Genomic DNA, 25,309 nt, shown 5'->3' with positions numbered 1-25,309 from the left:
GATTTTGCTATCATTCGGAAATTTTTGGAAAGGTACCATCACTTATTGTGTTGATGCACAAAATCAACCCTGATCTACTGTCAGAACATCCTTTCCAATTAAAACCCATATCACTTCAAAAATCGATCTTGATGCGTTCAAGATATCGATTATCGTCAATAAAAAATGATGCATTGCCCACAACAAAAAACAAAAACTACAGCACCCGGGATTCCCAAGTGGTCCCCCACCTTGGTACTAACCGAGCGATATCCAACTTAACTGCGGGGAGCAGACGGGACCCGGTGCTTTCTGGATTCTATGGCCGTAGATGAAGATGCAAGGCCCATAATACCTTTATATCCTGGTTGGGATGTTCGCAAGGAGACCATGTCATCTGCTTAATTCGGAGGCAACATCAAGCTCAGCAAAGCTATCAAAGGTTGCTCGTCTAATCCCTCCCCGCAGAAATTCAGTAGCTGCGTTGTTAGGTCAAGCAATATCTCTATTGCCGGGCTATACCTATTTTAGTTGAGCACATGTCTCGTCTCGTAATATCGTAGTTTTAAGACAGCTTTGCTATGACGGCAATACTCGAAATAACTCTATCGCCGAATTCAAAAAATTAACAAAATCACGAGTAAATTGCTTGTAAATTTGCTTGTAAATGTCTGGGCATGACAAGATTATGTGGAGACTCCTTGGCTATTTTCATCCTTGTCTTTTACTTTGCGATCGGACTGAAACGAACCCAGTAATTTAGAATAAAGCTTTGTCCGCGGTTGAGCGACGTCATTTTTAAGATTATGTTAATTACCCTAGAAATTTAACTACAGGTAAAAGTTAGATATTGACTGTGCATTGCTCGTAAATTATACCTCAATTTCAACACAGCTTTGATTTTGAAAGACAGTCTATGTTTGATCAACAATAAAATTCCAAAACAAAAATAGCATATAATACATTCGTTGATTGATATCTTTTTTTGACATTATTAAATTCACCTTGACGGAATAATCAGAAACCATCTTGCCACCTCAGATATTCATTTTCCAAAATGCACGCTCGATCCGCTTTGATTGCCGTTGTCGCTTCAACATCTTATGCAGCTGCGTGAGTAGAAATAGATTTGAGACTACAAGGCGAATCGATTTTTTCGCTGATTATATTCACCTTTTTCTATATGGTGCAGGCTGTCAACGTGAGTTCTATTCTTGTCCGTATCCAAGTTGACTGACTATTCATTGAGCTTGAATTGATGTTAAAATACTCTTTTACAAATATAGAGGATGTACAACTCAGGTCGCCTCTTTAGCATTAGGTGATCTTGGTTCATGTTTACAATTAACAACTCTTCTTCCGGTTTTGAGTGCAGGAGTGAGTTGGCAAGCTAATTCATCTTTCACACTCTTACTATCTCGAGCACAAAATGACATATATTGATTATATTTGAAATTTTATTAGACAAACGATTCAATAACATCTACATTAAATACCTATCTTACATCATTATGTTCTTCTTCTACACCAACTTGCGCAAATGGAACTTTGACTTCAGCACAATCATCAATTAACAGTGCTTGTTCATCTGATTTCTCAGCTGGAGGAACTGAAGCAATAGAGATTAAAGGATTAGTAGGTTTATTAGGTAATTATAATGAGATTTATACTGCGGGTTGTTCAAAGAATTCCACGTGAGTACATAACATCACAAGTCATATAGACATTCAGTACTAGTTCTGATGTTATTCGGGGAAATTATAGTACAAATGATTTCTGTGTAGTTGATGCTCTTGAAACTGTCTCTAACGCTACTGGTCAAAGTGTAACAATTAGCTATATCACGTCTTTACTTTCTGGCGATTCATCAGTTTTGAGTGGATTAGAAAGTGTTTTCTCTTCTGGATCTCTATGTACGGGTTGTGTATCTGGGTAAGTTTATCATGCACTCCCCTTGTTTAGTTTGATTACCATTAGGGTACACCTATACAAGATAGCTGATCATGATATTGATTATTTTCAGTATTTATTATGAAGTTAAACAAGTTAATTCATCAATTGCAACTTCCTCTTACGGTCAAGCTTTGAATCAAAAATGTGGTTCGAATTTCGGGTGTGAGTTATTTAACTCTTTACCAAATCACAATGTCGTCTTACTAATATAGCATGGACTTTCCAGCTACTGCCCTCAACAGTACCAACACCTCGACATCAACTTCTCAAACATCTGCAGCATCCAGCAGTGGTTCATCAGCAGGTGAACTTACCATACCCTACGCTACATTCGGGGTTATTGGTGGAATGTTTAGCGCTTTGATCCTTGGAGCTATTGTAGTACTTTAGTATTTATCTTAAAAAAAAGTTAGTAACCGATTTGTGATTTGGCACACACCAATCGCTCCGGGAAACATCAATCATCGAAATGAAGGAAAGAGGGATATCAAAAAGCATAAACGGACTTTTTTTCATATAGGTATTTCATATATTCAGCATCGATTTTTGTGCTTGTACTATGCATAGGCATCTCCATTTTTCTGAAATCAACAAAATTGCGAAAAGTTGGAATTTATTATACTATTTGAATGATTCATAATCCTTTGTTCTAATTTGAATTCAGAAATAATAAAGGATCCCTTTATTACTTCTCACTTCAATTTACCACCCATACTAAATGATTTCGAATTTCAATATAATTTCTAACCAGGAAATGTATTTAGTGAATCTTGAGGATTGTAGATCCTTTGAATTATTGACCCCTTATCATTTTAATAATCTTATGACAAATTAGAAAAAATTCCTTTGATCCATTTTATAAATGACTTCAAAAGAGTAATAGATGATGTATCACCAAAAGAATAAAATAATAATCATTTTCCTTTTCTTAGTTTTATTTTTTAAATTTTCTTACTTGACCAACATTGAATAATATATTGATACTTCAGATAATCTTGATAAAGTTTTCAGCATAAATCATCAGAACTTTAAGTCGTGATTCTTCACATAGGGCATATTGAATATCAAATTGGTAATTGGAAGATTTGAATACAGTAGAAATTAGCATATATCTTCCCAGGAATTATCATACTCTTTCACAACAGTACGGAACCTGTTTGGGATATGAGATATCAATGATTGGGTTATAAATTTAGATTGTTTCAGCTATACTCCTTCTCTTGTAAGTCTATGAGAATAGGCGGGCAGTCTTGACTATAATCAGTTCGAATCATATTTGAATTTGATTGCTAAATTTCGAGATGGTTTTCAAACTTGAGCCAAGTGAGCGAAATATCAATTTATCACATTTCGATTAATTGTGTGTATAAAAATCAAAAGCTGACATCTTAATACCAAATAGTCGAAATTATAGCTATATCATTAGCTTCAATCGCAGTTTTACTTATAATTTCATATATAATATACAAACTTACTTTATTATATCAAAAAAACCTTTCGAAATCAACAATAATTACTCCAATAAATGAATCTAGAGAAGTAGGATATAATAATAATAATAATCGAGAATATAATTATAATTATAATAATCCATATATGAATTATATTAATTCTCCTTCTTTAATAACATCATCAAAAAGTAGAAGAGATACACCTACACCAATTACTACTTCTACTACAATAATTCAAAATTCTCCATCTACTTGTCAAAAATCTTTAATTACTCCTCTTTCAAATCCAAATTCAAATTCAAATGGTTCAATAAAATATCAACATAAATTAAAAAAAAGTGGTTTAACAATAAGTAGTCCTTGGCAAAAAGATAAAGATAAAAATAAAGAATTAAATTTAGATAAAATTGATAAAATTAATAATAGTAATAACAATGATGATGATAATAGTGATGAATTAGTTGTTGTAACTTATGAAGATGGATTAAAGAAATTAGGTATAAAATCAATTAAAGAACAACAAATTAATTTTCAAAATCAAAGTCAAAATCAAATACCATTTAATAGAAATGGAAATAAAATTGGTGATCCTACGTCGAATTATAATACATCTTATTCAATACGACCTGATTTATTAGAAAGAGAAAGTTCAAGAAAAACTTATTATAATGTAATTGGACGTGGAAATGGATCAGGAGGTAAAAGAGGTTATACGACTAGAAATATAGGAAAAACAAATAGTAATTTGTTACCTAGTTATTATGTTACAACGAATCCAGGGAATGAATAGAGGAGGATGTAAAAATATTGATAAGATCGAAATGTTGTTCTTGGGTAATCAATGATCAAGTCAAGAGGTCTTAGTATTATTTTTGGATAATGATATATAAATTGATGATAGAATTTCTTTTAGGAGCCTTTAATGTAATACATATTAATTGAATTTGATTTTGATTGGAATTATTAAACTATGATAAATAAGTAATCTATTACAGAAAAGTAAAATTAGCATGTCTCAAATCAACCGAAACTATAATAGAAAGGATAATGTAGACATACACATAGAGGTATGGATAAAATCATTTTTTTTACGTTCTTTCCAAAAATCATATTAGAATTTATTTCTCTCATCTCCAAATTTAAATTCTTTTTCATTTATCAAATTCATTTAAATTAATTCCTAATTCTTTTTCCATTTTTAATCTATTTTCATTTTCTTTTTTTATTTTAATAGGTTTTAATAAAAATTTATCTAATAAAGTATATTCAAAATATGCTCCTATAATTACTAATCCACCAAAAATTAATTTTTGATTAGGTGTAAGTACTAAAAAAAAAATGTTTTCCAAATTTAAAAAGGAAGAAAATCAAAAAAAAAAAAAAAAAAAAACAAATCAGTCATTTTTGACAAAAAGAAAGGATCCAATTTAAGAAGAATAAATGATTTTTTTTAAAAAAACTTACTATTCCATGCTGATTTTATTGTTTTTTCATTAAATATTTCACTTATATTTTGATTTCCAATTCCATTTTGATTTTGATTTTTTTGATTTGTATATTTCCTTATAAATCTATTCCTATATATGTGTGTACCCAATTTATTAGATTGAATTGTACTCGTGTTGATTTTACTCAAGATTCTAAACGACATCGTCAGATGGTATACAAAGAATTTTTAACTTGAATTTGTGAAGTATACAAATGGGCAAGATGAAGTTAGAAGTGAAATCGAATGATTATCGGTTGAGTCCGGTTAATGTTCAATTGCGGGCTTCTCCAATCTTATCTCGCGACTTTTTGACATGATCAAAGTCACACTTTCATCATGCGATATTTTGCTAATACAATGAACAACCCGCTGCATTCAACATCGAACAGCAGATCAGAATAGATTTCCGTTCACGCATGGTTCATGTCGTTACTATATACCCCACAAGAGAGAAACTACTTTTTCCAAAAAATAAAAAAAACCTATAAAACTGTATATACAAAGATAAAGATAATTATGCTAAAACAATATATTTAAGATCGTCCACTTCACCGTGTAATTCACTATGCACAACGAGTCCGTTTTTTTGCCATCTCATTTCATAAGTAAACGAAACCCCGGTAAAAGCAGTTACTGACGTTACACCGTACCTGAAGATTTGGAGTAACCTGAGCATTCCAGTCTTTTATCGCCAAAACTAAAGCACTACACAGCCTGCGCAACAACCTTTATCCACTTGATCGTCCTTCGCGTCCGCTCGACCTCCTACTCCGCCTGTGGCCGATTTACCGGGTGTACCGACAGCTTGAGGTGGGCCGGACTCCTGCATTACAGTATGTAGTCAGCTTAGCACCCTGGAGAGACAGAGGTCCAGTCGCCAGTTTAATATCTAATTCAGGTGCCCTTTCGCAAATCTTGAATTCAGCGGTCGATGCTCACCTTTTGATACCTCCTGATAGCTCTGACCACAGCAATAAAAGCTTCGTCCACATTTACACGTTGCTTAGCGGATGTCTCGATGCACTGGGCGTTGAACCGCTTGGCAAGGTCTCGGCCCTCTAACATCCAGTTGTAAACATTAGCTGAGTATATTCGGTTACATCAAACGAACTAACCATGCGGTTGCACCTGTCTTTCATATTCTAAATCACACTTGTTGGCTACAACTACGACTGGAAAGTAGTCCTTGTCTTTCACCTGATGACCGCACAAAGCGATCAGCTTGAGTCTTCTCCGAGCGGGATCCGAAGAAGTCACGGCCTAGCTGACTCACCCTTAGGATCTGTTGATGGAAAGTTGACACTTCCTCGAACGAACTCCGCGAGGTGATCGAGTATACCAATAAGAACCCCTCACCTGGATCATAGGGAAAGTCAGCTTCACCATTGAAGTGTTTGGGTACCTGGAAGCTGATCTACGTACCAGTTCGCATATATTGTTCTCGCATGGCACCATATTCCTCTTGTCCGGCTGTATCAAGTACGTCGAGTAAAGCTACTTCCTCATCTATAATGCATTGTTTCCTGTATGAATCCTCTACAATGCGAATATGAATCAGCTGTTATTATCTTAGAGAGGCGGAGCGGACATGCAGCTTACCAATTGTAGGATCATATCTTCAAGCCATTGTAGGCTAAAATCAGCACGAACCACTTTTAAACGCCACGGCACAGCTGTATCCCAAGATTTCACTCACTCATCAACAAACTAAGGAGTTGAGAGAATTGTTAGCAGATATTATCATAACGTAACGCTGAGTGAGGACATAGCTTACATGTGATTGGATGAACTGTATCGTCAATGCTGATTTACCAACACCTGTCATATCACTTTATATCAGCTATGAGTTGGAGAAGGAGGTTCGAGCGTTATGATGTTGAGGCAATCGTTGAATGGGTATATATTCGTGGTGAGTCTCAGCCATATATAGACATCCATCATATTCGTAGTTTCAATTGCGCCAGCCTCTTCTCTCTTCGGTTCAAGTGCGCTCCAAGCACTGAAAGGCATTTCCTACGCACAGACCGGTATTTTGGAATATCAAAGACTGAACTTACCACCACCACCAACAACTACCAGCTTATACTCGCGCAAAAATTGAGCCTGTTCGAAAGTCAGAGTATCAGCAACGCTCCTTATCGATCAGAAACAGCTACGACGCGTCAACTCACCTTGGACATAATCGAGATGTATCAATGGCTAAATAGGGTATATCGAGATTGAATGAATGAATGCTGAGCAATATTGAGGATGGCCGAGAGGGTATCTACCAGAGATACGATATACCAAACGAAGGATCTTTTCTAAAAAGAGATTGAGAACTGATTGCAAGGAAAGATATTACTACTGATAAAGTATGATGAGTAAGTAATGTTGATGAATTGATTGATGTGATGTCTTTGTGTTTCCATTACAAACTCGTTACTGTGTGTAAAGTAAAGTGATTCATCATTATTTAAATGGTTAACTCGCTTAAACTTATCTGATTCAATCCTACAAGTGTAAATGATCACGTGATTAAACCGGTGTTCACTCAATAATGTTCTCTCTCTTGGAAGATTACGGCATTTGAATTTTCAGGTTGAGCTGTGGCACATGGTTTTTAAGCTTAAATGGTGATCCGGAATAAAAATGATGCAATAATATGGGTGTATGGAGAATTAAAGGGGATTTATCGGATTCAAGTGTGACCCGAATATACCCCGCTTTCCTTGAAGAGTGCTCAAATGGTACTGTGTAGACATTTAATCCCCTATTATCAATAACATCAATCGAAAATGTGGGGTATAAAAATCATGATAATCCTCACCTTTCTCTACTTTCGGGATGTAACTCGTTTCAATTCCAATTTACCATTTCCTATCTTATTCTGATTAAGATTAGATTAGATTATATATATATTTTAGTGTTATCATAAAACATGTCAAGTAGATTTAATGTTTTACTTCTTGGTGCTGGGCCAATCAATTTCGGTAAGTACTTCACATTATATCAGATTTTTACAAGATCTTCCACTTACAGATTTTTCGGTATATAGGATCAACTGAAGGACCATGGAATCACGTTCGTTCATATCCATATCTTTGATTCGATGCACTTCGTATATAGCTGATATACTCTATCTTATATAAATAGTCCAAAAGACTCGAACAGTTAGTCAATTCTATCCTCTCATTCAGTTGCACGCGACTGATTTTGACCTTGTTTTCCTTGATCACCAGGAAATTAGGCGAAAGACTCAATGTTGTCGGTCTCATTGATTTGAACACTGAAAGAGCGAATAATGTTTTAACTATAAAGAGAGCTGATGCAAATGTGAAAACTGGATATGAACATACCAAAGTATTCACAAGTATCAAAGAAGCGGGAGAGAACCTGAAAGGAATTGATACCCCTCAGTCAGTTTTTGAAAATCAATATCTGTTTGCGTTTTTCCGAAAATTAACATATGTTTGCTATCCTTCTGTTCTCAACCTCTGTAATCTTCATACTCATGACTATGATTGATATACAGCCTGGCCGTATTAGGATTTCAAGCAAATTGTAGAGGTTCAACAAAGCCTGGACATGATAACGAGCTCGAACTTATTCAGTATTTCCCTAAGATTGGATTGTTCATTGAAAAACCTATTAGCGATGTAGAAGATTTCAGCGATGTAGAAGCTGTTGGAAAAAAGTTAAAGGAGAACGGAAATGTTACCAGTGTTGGGTACATGTTGAGGTATCTTAAAGGTATGTCAAATTGCTACAAAAAGTTCATTGGGGAATCAATTGAATCAAGCTGATATATGGTAAAATTCTAGCTGCTCAAGAGATCAAGTAAGATTAAACTGCTGGCATACGTGTCTTACATTATGTGTTTTCTCGCTGATCGACTCACCGATAGACGATTGATTGATGAGAACAATCTGACTGTGATGCACACTCAAGCTTCGTATTTATTTGCATAGTCAGTTTGGGATCCGACATCAATCGTGGACAAGCATTAATTGATACTCGTGTGCTTTTAGTGATTTCGCAGCCAAAGATTTCTATGGCTATTGGAGTAAATCCCGTGAACCAGGACGTGAGTCTTCATGTCGTATGAATTCTGAGATGACGACATTACTGATAATCTGACGACAATATAGCAATTGTCACTCAAGCCACTCATATTTGTGAGTCGTTTTCCATCAAACACCTTGCCTGGGCGTCCTACTGCAATAATTATAGTATTGACTGGATTCTGAATAACGATAAACCACCTTACAGGCGATTTGACACGATTTTTCACTCCGCCTATTATTCTTGACTCAGTTCATACCAATACAGTAGAACATACTGATAAAGCAGGAGAATTATCCATTTTCCAATTTAACGAAAAAGGTTTAGTTAAACCTGAAGATCGAATTCCAAGGGTAACCTCTGCTACATGGAGATACGAAAGTGGAGCTACAGGAAGTCTTGTTCATGCTGTTTGTCTTCATGGTGAGTTGAAGATTTGTTCATCTATTCGCAATCGTGAAATATGTTGACGTTCATTTTGTGTATTATTATTTTTTCTTTCCAGAGGGAGATTACGATTGTGAATTACTTATTGTTGCAGATGGTTGGAAATTTAGATTGGTAGATCCTTATGGAATTTCACCTAAATTATATGTAAGGAAACCTGGAGATTTAGAGGAAGGTGAGTTTATCTCTCAAAAATACCATTTTCAACTAATTGATAAACCTGTTTCATTTAGTACGGACAATTTTCACAAATGTTAGTTTCAAACCTTTCAAAACAGATAGATATACATATGATGATGTGCTAAAAAGTATTAATTATATTTTAAAATAATTAGGATGATTGTTATTATTCTGAAATTGAAGCTATGATAGATGTAATAGATGGTAAATCGGATAAATCAGTCATATTGTCTCCATATGAAGATTCAATTAAAACTTATGAATTTGTAAGTTCACACTTGATTGTTTTTTTCTGTTTTTTAAAAAAAAAATTCTAATTTTGAGAAAAGGAGTTGATGCTCATTTGCTTTGATTGGATAGACTTGGGCTATAAGATTAGCCGGAGAAAAGAACTATAATGCTAGAGGAGGTATCAATGGGGAACAATAGAAGTAGATAATTACGAATTTAGATAGAATAGTAAAAAAAAGAAGTGATGGATTGGGATCTGTCCTTTATATGAGTCGATATTATTTCGTATTCTGCTTTAAGAGATTGATACACACTTATGCAGTCTACATCGTGAGTTTTGATACGCTTAATGAAATATCAGACGTGACGTAGGACATGATACATGACATATTTGAATATACTTCTTAATATTTTTCGAATGTGCTTTTTGGATATTACCACATATACATGATATTGTATTTCCAGGCAATCTAGTCTGCCTTCCAACCTTCAGTATTCCTGATTAATTTATAGAAAAACTTGGTAGCGTTCAAATGACCTTCAAGGCTAATTCGCTATTCAAATAGTACGATAATGAATCAGTTTGAATATTGTTTGAAACCTATAAATGCGCTAACAAAAAGAGACTTACCTCATCTACAGTATGTTGATTAAGATTCTCCGTGATCAAAGTAGGCGTGAATCGATAAATCTCTTCGGTAAGATTCCAAAATGATTTGGTATCGGTGTTAGCTATAAACACACGAGTTGCAAGTTATTTATCAGCTCTTATATCACTGTATGGCTTGTAATGGAGCACAGGGGGGTAAAGAATGTAATACGCACCAAACATTCCAGAAGGAGCCGCGATAGTATCATTACCAAATACAGCCTTTGCTGTTCCACCAAGTAAAGCAAATGATTTTGTTCGATCAGATGTAATAGGTGCAGGTTCTAAACCTAAACCACCGGCTAAACCACCGGGTACTTTCAAAGTTATATGAGAAGTTGAATTATCATGTCGTTCCTCATAGGCAGAAATGGTATATCCTAATTTCTTGGCGAGAGGTTTGAGGACGTGCGCAACGTGCTCAAGAGTTTCGTTTACTGATGAAGTGAATGCAATTCTGTAATTGACGGTAGCTATCATGATCTTCCGTTATAAGCTTATCTCAGGTTATGGTACACGACAGTTTTAGCTTACCATCAACGACCTCAGGCAAAGCATTGACTTTTACGCCACCGTTGATCAGATCTATAGCTTGAGTAGTGGCTAAGAAGCTGTTAATAACCCTATTGCTAGAAGCCAATTCTTGAGCAAGCTTATCCCACTTTCTTGGATCTTTGATAACGTGTTTGATCGATTTCGGGAATTCCGGCGCGTAATCTGCCAAGCAGTTGAGATTCTTCAAGAAAGGTGCTTTGGGCGATAAAGAAGGTTTGAATGGGTGTGCTTCAAGCTCCGCAAGGAGAAGAGAGATGATTCCAACTGACGGGTACAAGCAGGTCAGAATTGTACCTCAGGCGTCACACAGGCACGCATATACTCACTAGCGGTATGTGGGGGAGGTACACTAGAGTGTCCACCAAGAGTTTCGACTTTGACATTAACATTGACTGAACCTTTCTCGGCCATACCGAAGGAAGCGACGGTAGCGCCGTATTCATGCGATATACCGGTGAAACCCTCGTCAACGATGAAAGAGATACCGTTCTTTCCATATCTTTTCTCGAGAAGTTCGGCAATAGAGCCAGCACCTCGTGGCCCACCAATCTGAAGCTCGCGTCAGCTACACACCGTGGAACTGGTCAGTGAAAGCTCACCTCCTCATCAAATCCATTAGCTACGATGATAGTTCTCTCAGGCTCATAACCTTCCGTCACTAATCTTTCTAAAGCTCCATAGATACCCAACAAAGTATTTTTGCAATCACTTACACCTCTACCCCAAATCCAAGTACCTGGTGTTGAAGGAGAAGCATCATGAGTGACTTTACCCTCAAAAGGTGGGTAAGTCCATTGATCAAGTGTAGCAGGTAATACAGGTACGGTATCGGTATGTGCCATCAATAATATAGGTTTGAGATCTTTATTTTTACCTTCCCATGTGAATAAATGACCATGAACATTGACAGTTTCATGCTTGATTGGATCTTTGAATAATTTAGAATATTCGTAAGATAAATAATGGGCAAATTCGAAATGCTTATCGAATAAGGGATCAGATGCGTTCAAAGGTAAATCATCAAAAGATTCAGTTTTGATTTGAACTGCTCTTTGAAGTCTCTTGGTGGCTAATTCTGCGTATTCATGATCGTTAACTATATCCCAGTCATGGCCAATATTCAAGGTTGCCGGTTGAGGTGGACACTTGGCAGCTTGTTTGTCGGTAAGTTCATCTTGGGAATAAGGTTTGATAGAGCTGAGAGAGATCGGAGAAACGAAAGAGTAATAGAGGATGACCAGAGATATGGGGATTATATGTTTAAGAGCCGTTCGATATCGATTTTTAGGTCTGGGCGGGATAGCTGTTGATGAAGGAGTGACGAGAGGGAGTTGTTCCCCTTTTTCTGACAAGATGGCGGACATGATGCCGTTTGATAAAACGATCTTAGTCCAAGAAGGGTGTTATGGATTTTGAATGGATGTTGAGATGAAGTGAGTGGTAGATGATGGAGCAGGATGATATATGTATATACTACTAGTATACAATACGATACATTGCGCAATCAAACGGCTATCTTCGCAATTCTCCTTATATATACGGATATAACCGAGAGCGGCAGTCACCGTCACTCACGTGGCAAGATAAGAGGATTGGTTCAATTGCCACATTAATCAAAATATCGGCGTTTTAAACCAACTTCTTCGCCTCGTGAGGTCGAGCAGTAACAGCAATTGGGAGACTTTTGTTCGTTGTTTTTCAATATTGATATTTCAAGGTTGAGTTGACAATTCAAAGGTCATCTAAAAAGGTCAACATATCGACCAAACATATCATATATTCACTCTTTCTTTGAATTATAATCACCTTCAAGAAAGAAATACCTAAAAAATCGCAAAAATGGCCGACCCAACCGCTTTTTACGAACCAGCAGAAGATGAATTATTATCTTCTTTAGCTGTACCTGTTCAATCGTACAACCCGGATTCAGAGGCAGATGAATATAGAAGATTGCAGGAATTGGAGCAACATGCTTACGCTCAGCAACAATTAATGGTCGCTGAGCAAGAACAAGAGCAATTACAGGCTTTGGAGCAGGTTCCTGAGGATGTAAAGAGGGTAAGTAAAGATATATCTTGAGGAATTCAATCATGGTTATACGGGAAGATGCTAGAGCGTCGGCTCATGAAAGCTGTGAAGCGAATGTGAGGAGCTTTCCAGGATGGGAATTTTGGGACGAAGAAAAAGATGGAGAGGGGCATGCTGGAATTACCATAGGCGTAGAGCTAAAACCCTGTTGATTGGATTTGCAGTTCCTTGTCCTTTTCCACCAAGCAATCCTCGAAAATGATCTTCCAACCATCACAAATATGTACGAAAGTGGATGGAACAAGCTTACTCAAGCTCATTACTCACAAAACGAATGGCCTGAAGCTGAATTGATTTCTCCATTAGTCGGAAATGGTGAGTCAGGTTGCTCAAACTGTAGTCCTGCATTCAGCTGATATGGGAGTTACTTTCATTAGATCAAGTTTTCTTGACACTTTACCGAGAAGTAAGCTGATCATGCTCTGCATTTTCCTCGACAAAAACTTACATCTTCCTTTCGTAGCTTTACTTTCGACATGTTTATGCTAAACTTCAACCTACTATCGATGATCGATTCCAATCATACGAAAACATCTGTGAACTCTTCAATTATCTATTAAGTGAGTTCCTCGATTTACAAAGACGGGGTTTCTATACGAGAAGTATTTGCAGCTATGCTGACTCAATTTCCCTTAACGTAGACTCTGAAGGCCCTGTCCCTCTGGATCTCCCAATTCAATGGTTATGGGATATGTTAGATGAATTCGTTTACCAATTCTCATCTTTCGCATCATGGAGAGCAAATCCCAAGAACAAGAACGAAGAGGAATTAGAAGCTTTGGCAGAAGCTCAACATATCTGGTCATGTTACTCAGTCCTCAACGTCCTTTATTCCTTAGTACAAAAATCCCAAATCAATGAACAACTCAAAGCTGAAAAAGAAGGTAAATCACCTGAAGAAGTAGCTGAGATCGCTGGGGATTACGGAAGTAAACCACTGTACAGGAATTTGGGTTATTTCTCATTAATCTGCTTGTTGAGAGTACATGTCCTTTTAGGTGATCCCACTTGTATGTTTTCATTTTTCCCTTCTCTTCATATTGCCTAATGAGCGAATCATGACCATTTGTTGTTGTGCCTATAGTGGCCCTTCAAACCATGGAACATGTCGACCTTTCAGGCGGTGCTTTCTTGACTCGAATCACAGCTTGTCACGTCACCACATACTACCACGTCGGATGTGCCTATATGGCTTTAGGCAGATGGCCAGATGCCATCAAGACTTTCATCTCTGTATTGATCTTCTTCATCAGGATGAAACAATACCACACCAGGTCGTACCAATATGGATCGGTTAGTCAGATAATCGCAACATCACTGTTTTTCTTGACAAAGCTGACGGTTTCAATAAATGCAGATCGCTAAGCAATGTGAAAGGATGTACGCTCTCCTCGCAATCTGCACCACCCTTTCTCCTGGACCTTCAGACGAAAGTATAATGAGCATTGTCAAGGAGCACTATGCAGATCAATTAGCAATTTTACAACGAGGAGGGTGAGTTCAGCAGCAGGATTTCTCAAATTCAATCAATGAAACGGGCATAGCTGACGCGATCATGCGGTAGTGATGAGGCCCTCGAGACCTTCAAAGACCTATTCCTTTCAGCCTCGCCAAAATACCTGAATGTCAATCCACCACCATATGAAGATCCTTCCGCTCTCGAAGCTTACCTTGCCAACCCACCGATAGATGCTACTCAACGATTCTTAGACTTGTTCATCTCTGACGTAGTGGCCGTTAAAGGCGTTTCGAATGTTCGTCAACTATTAAAATTATACACTTCCATTGACGCTTCGAAATTGGTGACCTTTTCTCAAGATGAAGGGGATGAAGAAGAAGTTTTACAACAACTCATGGTACTTAAAGCAGCTTCCAGGACGTATGCCAAAGGACAAGCACAAGACAAATTATTGGATGGAGAAAGGATCGTTACAAATAACTTGGATTTCACAATCGACGGAGTGAGTGAACAGACATCTTCTCCCTCGGTCAGATTTATGCTGATCAATATCTGTAAATTAAGGCAATGGTGCATGTGGAGGAGACTACTTCTCATAGGCGATTTGCAGGTTTCTTCATTAGGTGAGCTTTGAATCACGCATATCTAACAAGAATGCCAAGCTGATATCCAACCTTTTTTTTTCTGTAGAAACGCTGAACATTCTCAAAGAGTTTTCAACACAATAAAAGCATCTCCTCTACCTATTCAACGTAAACCAGCGACAGCAACAACAGGAGCACCGCAGGACAAAAACGAGATTAAGAAGACTGGTGCTGCATGGCAACCAAAGCGAGCGAGGGTAGTCACTGCTGCTCAATAGGCGAGGTTTAGAGTGAAAGTCCGACTGAAGATGATAGGATATAATGTATACACTCATAGATTGATGCTTCTCTATGCATCACCATTTGCATCTCCTCACCGAGTGTAACTTTCAACTGTGACTCTATAAACTTGGTAAACCGTAACACAGGTTATTATACATTGATGGCGATGCATGACTGAATTATGCTATTCGAGATAATTCTCTGAGTATGCGTGAAGGTGGAGAAGGGATTTGTGTAATACCGAATGAAGGACGAATAACAGATCTGGAAAATATAGGTGTGAAAAAGGTTAGATGAGCAGGAATATCCTTAATACCACCCAACAAAAAAAAAGAGCCGCGAACTCACGTTGTAAAACCTCTTCTTTCTACTCTATTATGTTTCTTAGCTGTTGAAGCATTTGTTTGAGTTCTTTGACCTCGTACAGGATATCCAGCTGCGTGTCTGTTAAAATAAATAAACGGGTAAAAATAATCAGCTTAATATTTCAATTTATTATTATTTTTTTTATACATCATTTCAATTCAATCCTTTCGATTTTCCTCCTTGAAAAGTAAAAACAAGTAAAATTGATATTTTATTACTTTTGAAAATCAGATCATCTAAATGAATAATTGTTTATTCCTTCATAATTGATTTCCAAAAACATGATAAAATATGAAAATGATTAAAAAAAAAACAATTTAATAACCTTTTTCCTCTATATGTTCCAACCATTCTTAAATGTGCAATATCAGATTGCATACTTCTTCTAGCTTCAGTTTCAAGTAATAATTCATCTAATGGATCTTCTTTTCCTTTTCCTTTTAAATTCAAATTTGCATTATTACTATTGTTATTTAATTCAAAATTAAATTTATTATTATGATTATTGGGTAAAGATAAAATTCTACCACCGGGTGGTGATAATTTAATTAAAGAATCTTTTTGAGATTTTAAAGTTGTTGAAGGTGAAGATAAATAAGCAGATAAAGAAGTTAATTGAGGTTCTGTTAAATCTGAAACTAATGCTTCTGAATGAATTGATAATCTAGCTAATAATCTTGATGATAATGTATGTGAAAGTCCATAAAATGTTAAAAGAGCGATCTGACATATAGAGGAAAATCAGCTTATGATACGTTTATTTCATGATTATAAATGTATTCATTCACCTTTAAAGGTTTATGATCTGGTAAATTATGTCCTAACAAATGCATTTTTACAAGATAGGAGGTTTTCCTGATTTTTGTTGAGATTGAAATTAGAAGTCTGATAAGTCTTCAATACGAATGAGACGAATTAGAAAGTTAAAAGTAATGATTGTTGGATTGGGTGAAATTACACAAATTGAAATAGACGTGATATATATATATTTCGTTATGAAAGTCAAGAGATGTTCTCCTCTGAAGTCAAGTCAAATGAATTAACTTGAAATTCAAAAGTGCCACATTCAAGGATGAATTAACGGAGTTACTTTTCTTCACCGTACAGTTCAAGATATCAACCAAGAGTATTATTTCAACGATTCAAAGTCCAAAGTCAAAAGTCATTATTTATCATAAAATCACGAAATCATACATATATATCTTCTGCAACAAAAACAACATCATCATCAATTGAATAGATATATATCCAATTCAATAAAAATGTCATTACCTTCAAAATCTCCTTTACCTAAAGCTTTTGGATTAATTCATCAAATTCTTCAATCTTCACCTGTTGAAGGATTATCAACTAAAGAAATAATTAAAGAAGGTTTAAAAATATATCAAATTGAAAATCCATCTTATAATCAACAATCTTCTTCTTCTTCTTCTTCTACAAGTTCTTCAACTTTAACAACTTTAATAGGTGAAAATAGTATAAAAGGAAAAGGAAAAAATGTTTTAATAAATAACAATAAAAATCAAAAAGGAATTAATATAATTCCAGAAGGACATCCATTTATTTCAACATCGTGAGTTTATTTTTATTTTTTTGTGGGGGTTTATTTAATCGCTTTACTGAGTAATTTTTACTTTTCTTTTGTGTTTTTTTCTTAAAATAGATATTTAAAATCAAGAGTATTAGCTACATTACAATCACAATCACTTTTAATTAAAACTTCACAACAAAAACAACATCAACAATCTTCTTCTTCTACTTCTACCAATACAGGAGGAGGAGGAGGAAAACCTATATTTTTATGGAAATTAAATGAAATTAAACAATCAAATTTAAATAATATACCAAAATGGGATTTTAATGAACATTGGAAAAAATTAATTAATAATGAACAATCACCAGGTAAATTATTTTTTAATTTAAACAAAAATAAAGAATTAAGAAAAAAAGAAGAATTTGAAAGAAGTTTAAATAATTTTCAAAATAAAATTAAAAGAAATAATCAACAAATTTTACAATGGAAAGATAGAAAACCTTTTTTAACTACTATTTTAGAAAGATCACATTTAAATAAAAGACGTTTAGAAAAAAGACCAAAAAAGGAAAGAATTAGATTAAATTTATTTGAAAGTGTTAATAATAACGGTCACCAAAATATAATTCAAGATACTTTAAATGCTTAAATTACATTGGACTAAAAAAATATGACATAGCATATGCATTTTTTTATTAATTATATCGATCGTCTTGAATATATATCATTAACAAATAACAAAAAGCTTTCTTCGCTTTTAACTAGATCAATCAACGTTTCACTTGACACCAAGTAATTCTTTCATTTCCTCGAATCTGGCTTCTTTCTTAGTCATCTTGCTTTCTTTGCTTGATTTCTCAAAAGCCTATGACAACGTATTCAATTTAGTGCAACGCAGTTTTCGAAGTCGAGATGATCGCTTACCTTAGCAACCAAGGCGTCTTTCCTTTTCTCTAAGACGGTGGAGAAGGTGAATCAGAATACTGGATCAATATTCGGAATGATCCATCTGCGCTTGAAAATACTCACGTATATCAAGAACTGCTGATTCCACCGTATCTTCGGCAATCAATTGGAATACCCTAACCTCCTTCCTTTGACCCATCTACGAGTTTGGACCCATTAGCAGTCTGTCGTATCTCCCGAATCAGCAGTGCTGATATCAACTCACTCTATGTACTCGGTCAATCGCTTGTGCTTCAATAGCACTCTGCCACCAAGGATCGCACTTTATGTATCTTTTAGCTGGCATGGCCTATCGTAATCGCGAGACAGGTAGCTTACCAAAAACACATTCGAGGCAGCAGTCAAGTTCAAACCAACTGCACCGGATTTTAGGGAAATCAACATTACTCTGGGGACTTTACTATTCTTCTCAGTAAGAGGTCGCTGGAACTCGCTTATCACCTGTTGTCTCTTTATCATCATCACACGCTAGATCAGCTTGCAAACTCCTCATGAGAGTTACTCGATAAGCTGCAAGGGATTATGCAACTCACCTTCGCAGCATTCATTCTTCCGTCAAACCTCGTCCAAGCGATACCTTCGCCGGTCAAACTGATAGCTACTTGATCTAAGAAGCTCGTGAATTGACTAAATACTAAAGTCTTCTCGTCCGAAGGAAAGACTTTCAAGTATTTTACTAATTCGTCAATTTTAGCTGATTTGACTGGAAGCAGAGATTTAGCTTGTGAGGAATCTGAGGGATCCACGTAATCATCCACAATCTGGTCAGGGGGTAATTCCAATATCGATGGAAGTCCAATTGGATGTCGGTCCATGGGACATAGGGGTGCTGTAAGAAGGATACGCTCAATACACGGATAACAGACTGTTTCAACGGTCAGCGGATCTTCTCCTTCGTAAGGATATACGTGAAGTAGGACAAAAGACTTACAAGCGTGTCCGCAATCTGTTATACATGGCCTCTTGGCAAATTCAGCTTCATCATAACATACTCCGCATTCCGTATCTTCCTCGACGTATGTACGCAATTTCGCTATAAGTTCCTCTCTCTTTCCAGCCGTTAGTGAGGATATTGATATGGCCGGGCCAGTAGGTATCTTTGGTATCGGTCGACGAAGATCATCAAGGAATGACTGAGGTACAAGCTGAGACGAGAGGCAGAGCTGGCGCACTAAGATCAGAAACCACTCTGTCAGCCGAGCCTCGTTTCTGAATCGAGCGGCTTACTTCTTGTCAGCATGCTCAAGACATTTGCAGTCCCCTTCGCCGCGGTCGTCAGCTGATGCTCACTTCTTGGGGCAGTTTAATGATGCCTACCTGACCAGTCTCCAAAGCTTCCCTAAACCTTTGTCTACTACCTTCCAGAATCTCATCGTATCCCTTCCTCGTCTCCTCGTCAAGCTTGACACCCACACGGAAATATTCGATCTTCGGTAGTTCGATGAGTTTTCTGCCTTTGGAATCTTTCGAATCCTTCGTTCGGCGAAGAAGGACTTCTCCGACTAGTGCTTGTAATAGTTTACCGGCCGTAGGGTCGCCTCTCCTGAGGGGTCTGAGGAGAAGGGTCTTGAAATATTCGGATTTGTCGAGAGGTTTACATATCTGCAAACAAGTGAGAAGAGAACCAAGATCACCTATAGAACTTGTTAGCCGTATCCCACTGTGTTCGCCGTTGCATGAACGACGCACTCGGAGAATTGACAATTGGTGTACCTAACAACAACTTCGTGAGCTGATCGAGTTCGTTCAAGAAGGCTCAACTCACCTGTACAGACCCATCTTCGATTTGCTTGTAATGCTGCAAAACCCTGAGTCACTGCCGGAATGAAAACATCAGCTCCGTGTTCGAGTGATAGCATCTCTAAATTAGCACACCTAGACTTACTTTTAGCTTTAGGATTTCTCAAAACATGCCCCTCATCAGCAACTACCCTTTTCCATTTCACCTTGAACAAAGGGCCAGCAGTCGTGGGAGCTACCTTCGCTTTCTTAACTTTTTGCGGACTTCTACCGTTATTCGAGGGATCAAGTGGTGCTTCAGCAGCGACTGCATTATATGTTGTGATGATCACCTGTAAGATGAGTATCAGTATCAAGGTGAGACATGACGAAAATTCCCAAAGCTCACATCGTACTGCTCTAGAGTTTTTGCAGTGACTCCTTTGGAAGATCCATGATAGGTGTAAAAGGTCATTTGATTATGGGTGACATGATCGCCAATCTGCTTTTCCCAATTACTCAATACTGAGAGTGGACACACTGCAAGTTTTTCATACTCAGTGAGCTGAATCAATAATTCTGATACGTGCAGCTCACCTATCAAAGTGGTTTTGCCGAAATTGCCATCCACCTTATCTTTCTTCGTAGCCATAATTAAAGATAAGATCGAGAGCGTCTTGCCTATAAAAGCTGATATTTAGCTGAGTGTGTGCTCGTAGCGGCAGCAAGACTGACCCAGTCCCATTCCATCAGCAATGATACCGCCTCTACCTAACACAGGTTCATCGTATTGTGGTGTCTTCGTAGCTACGTTCAGGAAGTAATCCTTATGATCGCCTTTCTGCTTGACCCAGAATTGGACCGGCTTATCCTTGGGCGAAGAGGGTAATTTCGGGTTTTCTCGTTCAATCATCCACTACACACCCATATCAGTACATCTCACATATAACGAAGCTGACATACCTTCAAGGCTTGGGATTGATGAGGTAACAAATCAGTATTCAATTGGCCGCTAGCAACTCCAGGTGGATTGGGGTGTAGAGGCAATTTTGATACGTCGATATCCCCTGTCAGTGAATCCTGAGAACGATTGAAACTTTTTGAGCTTGGAATGCCTCTGCATTTGCGAGACATGGAAAAGCTCACCATTACATTATCAGCTGACCTTTGATCTTCACCAATCTGCTTCAAGCCTTCCAACAATTTCTTCATCGTCGGATCATCAGCTCCAGGCAATGCCGTTCCAGAATTACCATGACCCCTAAAGCCTGACGCTGAGACAGGTTGGGAGGCTGAAGGGGGAGGTTTTTGAACTTGTGTCTCTGTTTTGGTCCACGATAGTTCGGTCTGTAAGACTTCTTTCAAAGATGGTCTTGCATAAATGGATAAATCCCTTTGATACCGATTAACGTAAAATCAGCTTCGTTCTTGAGGAAAAGGTAGAAAGGAAAACTCACATTCCCAATTTGTAATGCTTTGCTCCATCCAGGTTTTGACCGATCATTCTACCTTCTACAGATATCAACGAATGATCCATTAATTCAGCTAATCTGCCTGCTACAGCTCGTGGTATATGCCCGACTTGAGTCCCGGATGCATTTATGACCTATCGAGAATTCAAAGCTGAGTCGATTTTCCACTGACACACTTGACTTTACTCACTTGAACAGCATTTGGATCGTATTGGTTTCCGGGTTCTCTTCTCAGCATTACGTATTCTCCTCTTCCTACTAAACCTCTATAATACTGTACGCCAACTACGTCCGTTCTAAAAGTGACGAAATGCTATGAAAAAGCCTCTTTAACATTCAGCGGTATTCCATATATATCTCTCGTAAATTATATTATATGAGGAAAAGGCATATCGGACGTTCAGCTCACCTCGTCAAGCTCTGGCGAAGGTGATCTGTCATCTACTTCATCCTTGATTACGGTACTCATTTCTCTAGGCCTCTTCGTCCTCGTTGGAGTAACATTCATTGGCCTACTTGACGGTCCGGCTTGGCTGGATCGGCCACTTGAGGACCCTTGCGTCATAAGATTTTCCATGCTGATCTAAAACTTGGTTTGTCTTGTTGGCTTCTCTCATATGAAGAATAAGTCGCTCGTCCAGTCAACCTTGATCTCAAACCTGCAGTTGCTCCTTCCTGCCTGAGATTTAAAGAGTAATGATATTTGTTATTGTTATTGTTGATGAGGTATTGAAATGTGGGGCACCATCAAAGATATTTAAGTAGAGTAGTAGTATTCTTTTTACTTTATTGCCGTCACCCATTTGAACTACTATCACTTATTGATTGCTGCTCTTGCCGCTCAACAACTATATACCTTATTTATCAAAGTTATATCAAACCTCTTTGACTCAACTTGTGCAATATAGAATCACCGTCCATAGTCGCCGGAATAGCCATTAATCTAATACACATTATTGTATTTTCCAACATAAATTGAAATGCCTCGCTCACTTTCACCTCGGCGTTCTCGTTCTCGCTCACGTTCACCTCCACCACGACATCAAAAAAAACCTAAAGAATTATCATTTTATAAAAAATCTTCATCTTCTTCCTCTTCTGCTTTAGGCTCATTTGCAAATCGTAGAGATCCATTAGATGATGAACCTACAGCAAAAGAAAGAGCTGAAAGGAGAGAAAGAGGAGAAATACCTCAAAGATTTGGTGGAACAAGAGAACAAGGTGTTAGAAATACAATGGGAAATGTTAATTCAAGTAATAATATGAGTTTAGGTAGTTTAGGTAGAAAAGAAGATCCTTTAGATCGTATAGGAGTTAAAGGTCAATCTCGTGATAATTATAATTATAAGGATAGAGATTATCGTGATAGAGATACAGATAGAGTAGAATATAGGCGAGATGATGATAGACGAGATAGAGATAGAGATGATAGGCGAGATAGGGATAGGAATCGACCCAGAGATGGAGATAGAGAAAAACGTCGAGAAGAAAGAAAAGAAAGAGAATCCCTTTCCGGACCTTCTGGAGGTCCTCCAACGAGACCACCGGCAGCAGCACCTTCAGTCCCTTCCATGTGAGTATTTACACTACACTTCAGAGCCTATGTGGTCAGCCATTAGGGAATAACAGCTGATCTCAACACTTGTTTTTATCTTGTAGAGCGTCAATGCGTTTCATAGAGGTAATAGCGAACGATCGAATGGGTAGAAAAGGTGAGCGGATAATTTCATTCAATTTTACTTGATTATAAGCTAGGATTTTCAAAAGCTGATGAATGTTTTCAATAACAAATTAAGTTCGTGTCAAATGTTTAGCAACAGACACAGTAGGAGATTTAAAGAAGTTAATAGCTGCTCAAACTGGTACAACTGCACAAAAAATTCAATTAAAGAAATGGTATACGAATTTTAAGGATCATGTCTCGTTACAAGATTACGAAATTAATGACGGAATGGTGAGTAAATATGAATTTCCCTTCAAATTATCTCTTCCTTGTTCGTCAAATTCCCCAGCTAATGCTTCCCTTTTATTCTAGAGTTTAGAAATGTATTAGATTGCTTAATGTTCGAACGAAAAAGCTACATTGTAATCATTATGAATCTATCTAAACTAATATTTCATGATCTAATAATCTTCCATTCACAATTTTCCTTTTCCTTCTTGTTCGCCTGGTGTACCGAACAATTCCTCGTAAACAGGTCCAACTAATTCCACCAAATCTCCTGTCACCATACTTCTACCTCTCTTTTCGAATCCTCTTTTAGAGACTGTCCTGTTGAATGTTGATGCACCATAAGCAGCTAATAAGGGAATATTCTCTGCTATACCCTTATCTGATGGTGGAGGATGTCCGACATGTCTAATATAATGATCAAAATTAGTATTATTTCTAAAACGAAGCATGACAAAAACGAAAAAATTGATGCTCACTTATACGATCCTCGTACCCATTCACTTCCCCATGCCATCAATACACCAGTACTTCCACTAAGTATATCACCTTGTCCACCAACTCTTTTCAAACCTCCTTCCGTATCGCTTTCAAGTATATCGCCTTGTCCACCTTGTTTCTCATCTGAACCTTCGAGTCGTAGAGCGGAAGGGATCTGGAGACCGTTGGAAATAATATCTGTAGATCCTTTTTGGATTATAGTAACGTTTCCTAAAGCTGAAGCTAATTTAGGACACAGCGTTTCAGGCGATGAGGATGGGTCAATTTGCTAAAGTGATTTAGAATGTCAGACTTGAATACCAGGATAACGATGAAATCGATTTGTATGACGTACCGACTTCTCGCAGAGTCGTTTAAATTCCATTACGTTTGGAGTAAGGATTATACGAGGTACACCAGGCCAATCCATCACTACTTGTGGTTCATTCTATCGACATCGCAGTATTTCAATTAATCTGAATCCCTTTTTATGAGACCGGCGAATCTGACCAACCTGTACGAGCCACAATCCATCCGCATCTACGACAACACCCATTTGGTCATTCTCTTTAGCGATCTCAAAAGCGACTTTAGCGCAATTTTGCATATGTTGCGAGCGGCCTAATCCTGGTCCTACAATCAGAACATGCTATTCAGACAATCATTCAGCACATATCTGGGAAATCATCAATCAAAATCATTCACAAGTCTAGCTAGTATACCTTTAAGCTCTTCTTTGATTTCTTCCATTGATTTCGATTCATCTAATATGCCATGTACGATCAAATCTGGCGAGCTACAGAGCACGAAAATAAAGACGAATCAGGGTGAAGTTTACAAGGGTATAGCTATTGAAAATCATTATAAATACCTACTATGTTTTGATGACAGCTCCAGCTCCAGGCTCGCAAATCACATGAGCTAAATCGGCTCCAAATCGCATAGCTCCCATCGAGGAGAAATATGGTGCACCGGAGTAACTATTCACAAAGTCATTCAAAGGAATGAGTAAATAGATACGATAGAAGAGCTGATCTGACTTACTCTCCTGATCCACCGAGAACACCAATTCGGCCTATGAAACATCTTAGCGGATATTACATTTTCTAAATCGAAAACCCCACTTACCAGCTTGACCCTTGTGTAATTTCGGTGATAATGGCGGTATCATGCTTCTCACTAATGAGAGCAAATGAGCATGTTGTTTCGATGCCATCTTGGATATATAACGAATAGGATATAAGTACAGTAAACTCAAGATTTTGAAAGTTAATTGATCAACTGAAGTCTCCAACGAATTTTAATTTGTAAATGAGATATGATTCCAGTGAACCTGACAGCGTATCTCACCAAAATAGCATATGACGTCGTGTATTTATTCATATTGTGGGGCTCCAACTTCTTGTGATTACGATGTTAGACAAAAAGTG

General features: G+C 37.2%; 12 protein-coding genes and 1 non-coding gene across 13 annotated transcripts; 6 read left to right on the top strand and 7 right to left on the bottom strand.

The window, feature by feature from the left end:
* Positions 1 to 194: 194 nt before the first annotated feature.
* I206_104128 lies at positions 195 to 309 on the bottom strand. The gene has a single exon (XR_002021931.2). It is a non-coding gene; the product is annotated as a 5S ribosomal RNA (ribosomal RNA).
* Positions 310 to 1,036: 727 nt separating this feature from the next.
* Positions 1,037 to 2,322, top strand: I206_104127 (uncharacterized protein; the record flags this gene model as incomplete). The annotated part of the gene is made up of 6 exons (XM_070202905.1): positions 1,037 to 1,092; positions 1,266 to 1,356; positions 1,444 to 1,673; positions 1,744 to 1,911; positions 2,003 to 2,094; positions 2,159 to 2,322. 6 exons carry the CDS (start codon positions 1,037 to 1,039, stop codon positions 2,320 to 2,322), a joined length of 801 nt encoding a protein of 266 aa, XP_070059006.1.
* Positions 2,323 to 3,233: 911 nt separating this feature from the next.
* I206_104126 (uncharacterized protein) lies at positions 3,234 to 4,173 on the top strand (the record flags this gene model as incomplete). The annotated part of the gene is made up of 2 exons (XM_019156033.1): positions 3,234 to 3,255; positions 3,335 to 4,173. The coding sequence occupies 2 exons, from the start codon at positions 3,234 to 3,236 to the stop codon at positions 4,171 to 4,173; spliced, it is 861 nt and encodes a 286-aa protein (XP_019010991.1).
* Positions 4,174 to 4,534: 361 nt separating this feature from the next.
* Positions 4,535 to 5,034, bottom strand: I206_104125 (uncharacterized protein; the record flags this gene model as incomplete). The annotated part of the gene is made up of 2 exons (XM_019156034.1): positions 4,535 to 4,710; positions 4,848 to 5,034. The coding sequence occupies 2 exons, from the start codon at positions 5,032 to 5,034 to the stop codon at positions 4,535 to 4,537; spliced, it is 363 nt and encodes a 120-aa protein (XP_019010992.1).
* A 535-nt stretch (positions 5,035 to 5,569) lies between these two features.
* On the bottom strand, positions 5,570 to 7,052 carry I206_104124 (Ras-like protein; the record flags this gene model as incomplete). The annotated part of the gene is made up of 10 exons (XM_019156035.2): positions 5,570 to 5,695; positions 5,812 to 5,930; positions 5,988 to 6,069; positions 6,146 to 6,228; positions 6,295 to 6,408; positions 6,472 to 6,488; positions 6,569 to 6,579; positions 6,647 to 6,690; positions 6,930 to 6,975; positions 7,044 to 7,052. 10 exons carry the CDS (start codon positions 7,050 to 7,052, stop codon positions 5,570 to 5,572), a joined length of 651 nt encoding a protein of 216 aa, XP_019010993.2.
* Positions 7,053 to 7,792: 740 nt separating this feature from the next.
* On the top strand, positions 7,793 to 9,972 carry I206_104123 (uncharacterized protein; the record flags this gene model as incomplete). Its single annotated transcript, XM_070202904.1, has 14 exons — positions 7,793 to 7,844; positions 7,910 to 7,935; positions 8,008 to 8,024; positions 8,094 to 8,270; positions 8,387 to 8,604; positions 8,676 to 8,691; positions 8,759 to 8,821; positions 8,883 to 8,938; positions 9,003 to 9,029; positions 9,124 to 9,339; positions 9,422 to 9,538; positions 9,597 to 9,616; positions 9,699 to 9,809; positions 9,904 to 9,972. 14 exons carry the CDS (start codon positions 7,793 to 7,795, stop codon positions 9,970 to 9,972), a joined length of 1,185 nt encoding a protein of 394 aa, XP_070059005.1.
* Positions 9,973 to 10,244: 272 nt separating this feature from the next.
* On the bottom strand, positions 10,245 to 12,342 carry I206_104122 (uncharacterized protein; the record flags this gene model as incomplete). Its single annotated transcript, XM_019156037.1, has 6 exons — positions 10,245 to 10,328; positions 10,406 to 10,506; positions 10,600 to 10,896; positions 10,958 to 11,242; positions 11,305 to 11,527; positions 11,578 to 12,342. The coding sequence occupies 6 exons, from the start codon at positions 12,340 to 12,342 to the stop codon at positions 10,245 to 10,247; spliced, it is 1,755 nt and encodes a 584-aa protein (XP_019010995.1).
* Positions 12,343 to 12,817: 475 nt separating this feature from the next.
* I206_104121 (eukaryotic translation initiation factor 3 subunit L) lies at positions 12,818 to 15,387 on the top strand (the record flags this gene model as incomplete). Its single annotated transcript, XM_019156038.1, has 10 exons — positions 12,818 to 13,036; positions 13,231 to 13,381; positions 13,444 to 13,472; positions 13,530 to 13,626; positions 13,708 to 14,076; positions 14,151 to 14,359; positions 14,424 to 14,560; positions 14,631 to 15,027; positions 15,090 to 15,148; positions 15,216 to 15,387. The coding sequence occupies 10 exons, from the start codon at positions 12,818 to 12,820 to the stop codon at positions 15,385 to 15,387; spliced, it is 1,839 nt and encodes a 612-aa protein (XP_019010996.1).
* A 183-nt stretch (positions 15,388 to 15,570) lies between these two features.
* I206_104120 (mitochondrial 37S ribosomal uS13m domain-containing protein) lies at positions 15,571 to 16,590 on the bottom strand (the record flags this gene model as incomplete). The annotated part of the gene is made up of 4 exons (XM_019156039.1): positions 15,571 to 15,655; positions 15,740 to 15,835; positions 16,083 to 16,480; positions 16,546 to 16,590. The coding sequence occupies 4 exons, from the start codon at positions 16,588 to 16,590 to the stop codon at positions 15,571 to 15,573; spliced, it is 624 nt and encodes a 207-aa protein (XP_019010997.1).
* A 429-nt stretch (positions 16,591 to 17,019) lies between these two features.
* Positions 17,020 to 17,940, top strand: I206_104119 (uncharacterized protein; the record flags this gene model as incomplete). Its single annotated transcript, XM_019156040.1, has 2 exons — positions 17,020 to 17,330; positions 17,421 to 17,940. 2 exons carry the CDS (start codon positions 17,020 to 17,022, stop codon positions 17,938 to 17,940), a joined length of 831 nt encoding a protein of 276 aa, XP_019010998.1.
* Positions 17,941 to 18,069: 129 nt separating this feature from the next.
* On the bottom strand, positions 18,070 to 22,025 carry I206_104118 (uncharacterized protein; the record flags this gene model as incomplete). Its single annotated transcript, XM_070202903.1, has 20 exons — positions 18,070 to 18,156; positions 18,216 to 18,244; positions 18,321 to 18,396; positions 18,463 to 18,519; positions 18,576 to 18,707; positions 18,791 to 19,122; positions 19,189 to 19,428; positions 19,485 to 19,518; positions 19,575 to 19,891; positions 19,947 to 19,970; positions 20,023 to 20,073; positions 20,143 to 20,329; positions 20,386 to 20,516; positions 20,574 to 20,657; positions 20,712 to 20,892; positions 20,940 to 21,056; positions 21,123 to 21,369; positions 21,434 to 21,582; positions 21,639 to 21,761; positions 21,858 to 22,025. The coding sequence occupies 20 exons, from the start codon at positions 22,023 to 22,025 to the stop codon at positions 18,070 to 18,072; spliced, it is 2,766 nt and encodes a 921-aa protein (XP_070059004.1).
* A 403-nt stretch (positions 22,026 to 22,428) lies between these two features.
* Positions 22,429 to 23,501, top strand: I206_104117 (ubiquitin-like protein 5; the record flags this gene model as incomplete). The annotated part of the gene is made up of 4 exons (XM_019156042.1): positions 22,429 to 23,021; positions 23,108 to 23,160; positions 23,245 to 23,402; positions 23,484 to 23,501. The coding sequence occupies 4 exons, from the start codon at positions 22,429 to 22,431 to the stop codon at positions 23,499 to 23,501; spliced, it is 822 nt and encodes a 273-aa protein (XP_019011000.1).
* Positions 23,502 to 23,587: 86 nt separating this feature from the next.
* Positions 23,588 to 25,095, bottom strand: I206_104116 (ATP-dependent (S)-NAD(P)H-hydrate dehydratase; the record flags this gene model as incomplete). Its single annotated transcript, XM_070202902.1, has 8 exons — positions 23,588 to 23,807; positions 23,879 to 24,168; positions 24,235 to 24,327; positions 24,394 to 24,528; positions 24,585 to 24,675; positions 24,755 to 24,859; positions 24,924 to 24,954; positions 25,008 to 25,095. The coding sequence occupies 8 exons, from the start codon at positions 25,093 to 25,095 to the stop codon at positions 23,588 to 23,590; spliced, it is 1,053 nt and encodes a 350-aa protein (XP_070059003.1).
* Positions 25,096 to 25,309: the final 214 nt, after the last annotated feature.

This window comes from Kwoniella pini, chromosome 5 (genome assembly GCF_000512605.2).
Source record: "Kwoniella pini CBS 10737 chromosome 5, complete sequence".
NCBI classification, from domain to species: domain Eukaryota; kingdom Fungi; phylum Basidiomycota; class Tremellomycetes; order Tremellales; family Cryptococcaceae; genus Kwoniella; species Kwoniella pini.
This window is presented reverse-complemented; position numbering and strand designations above follow the sequence as displayed.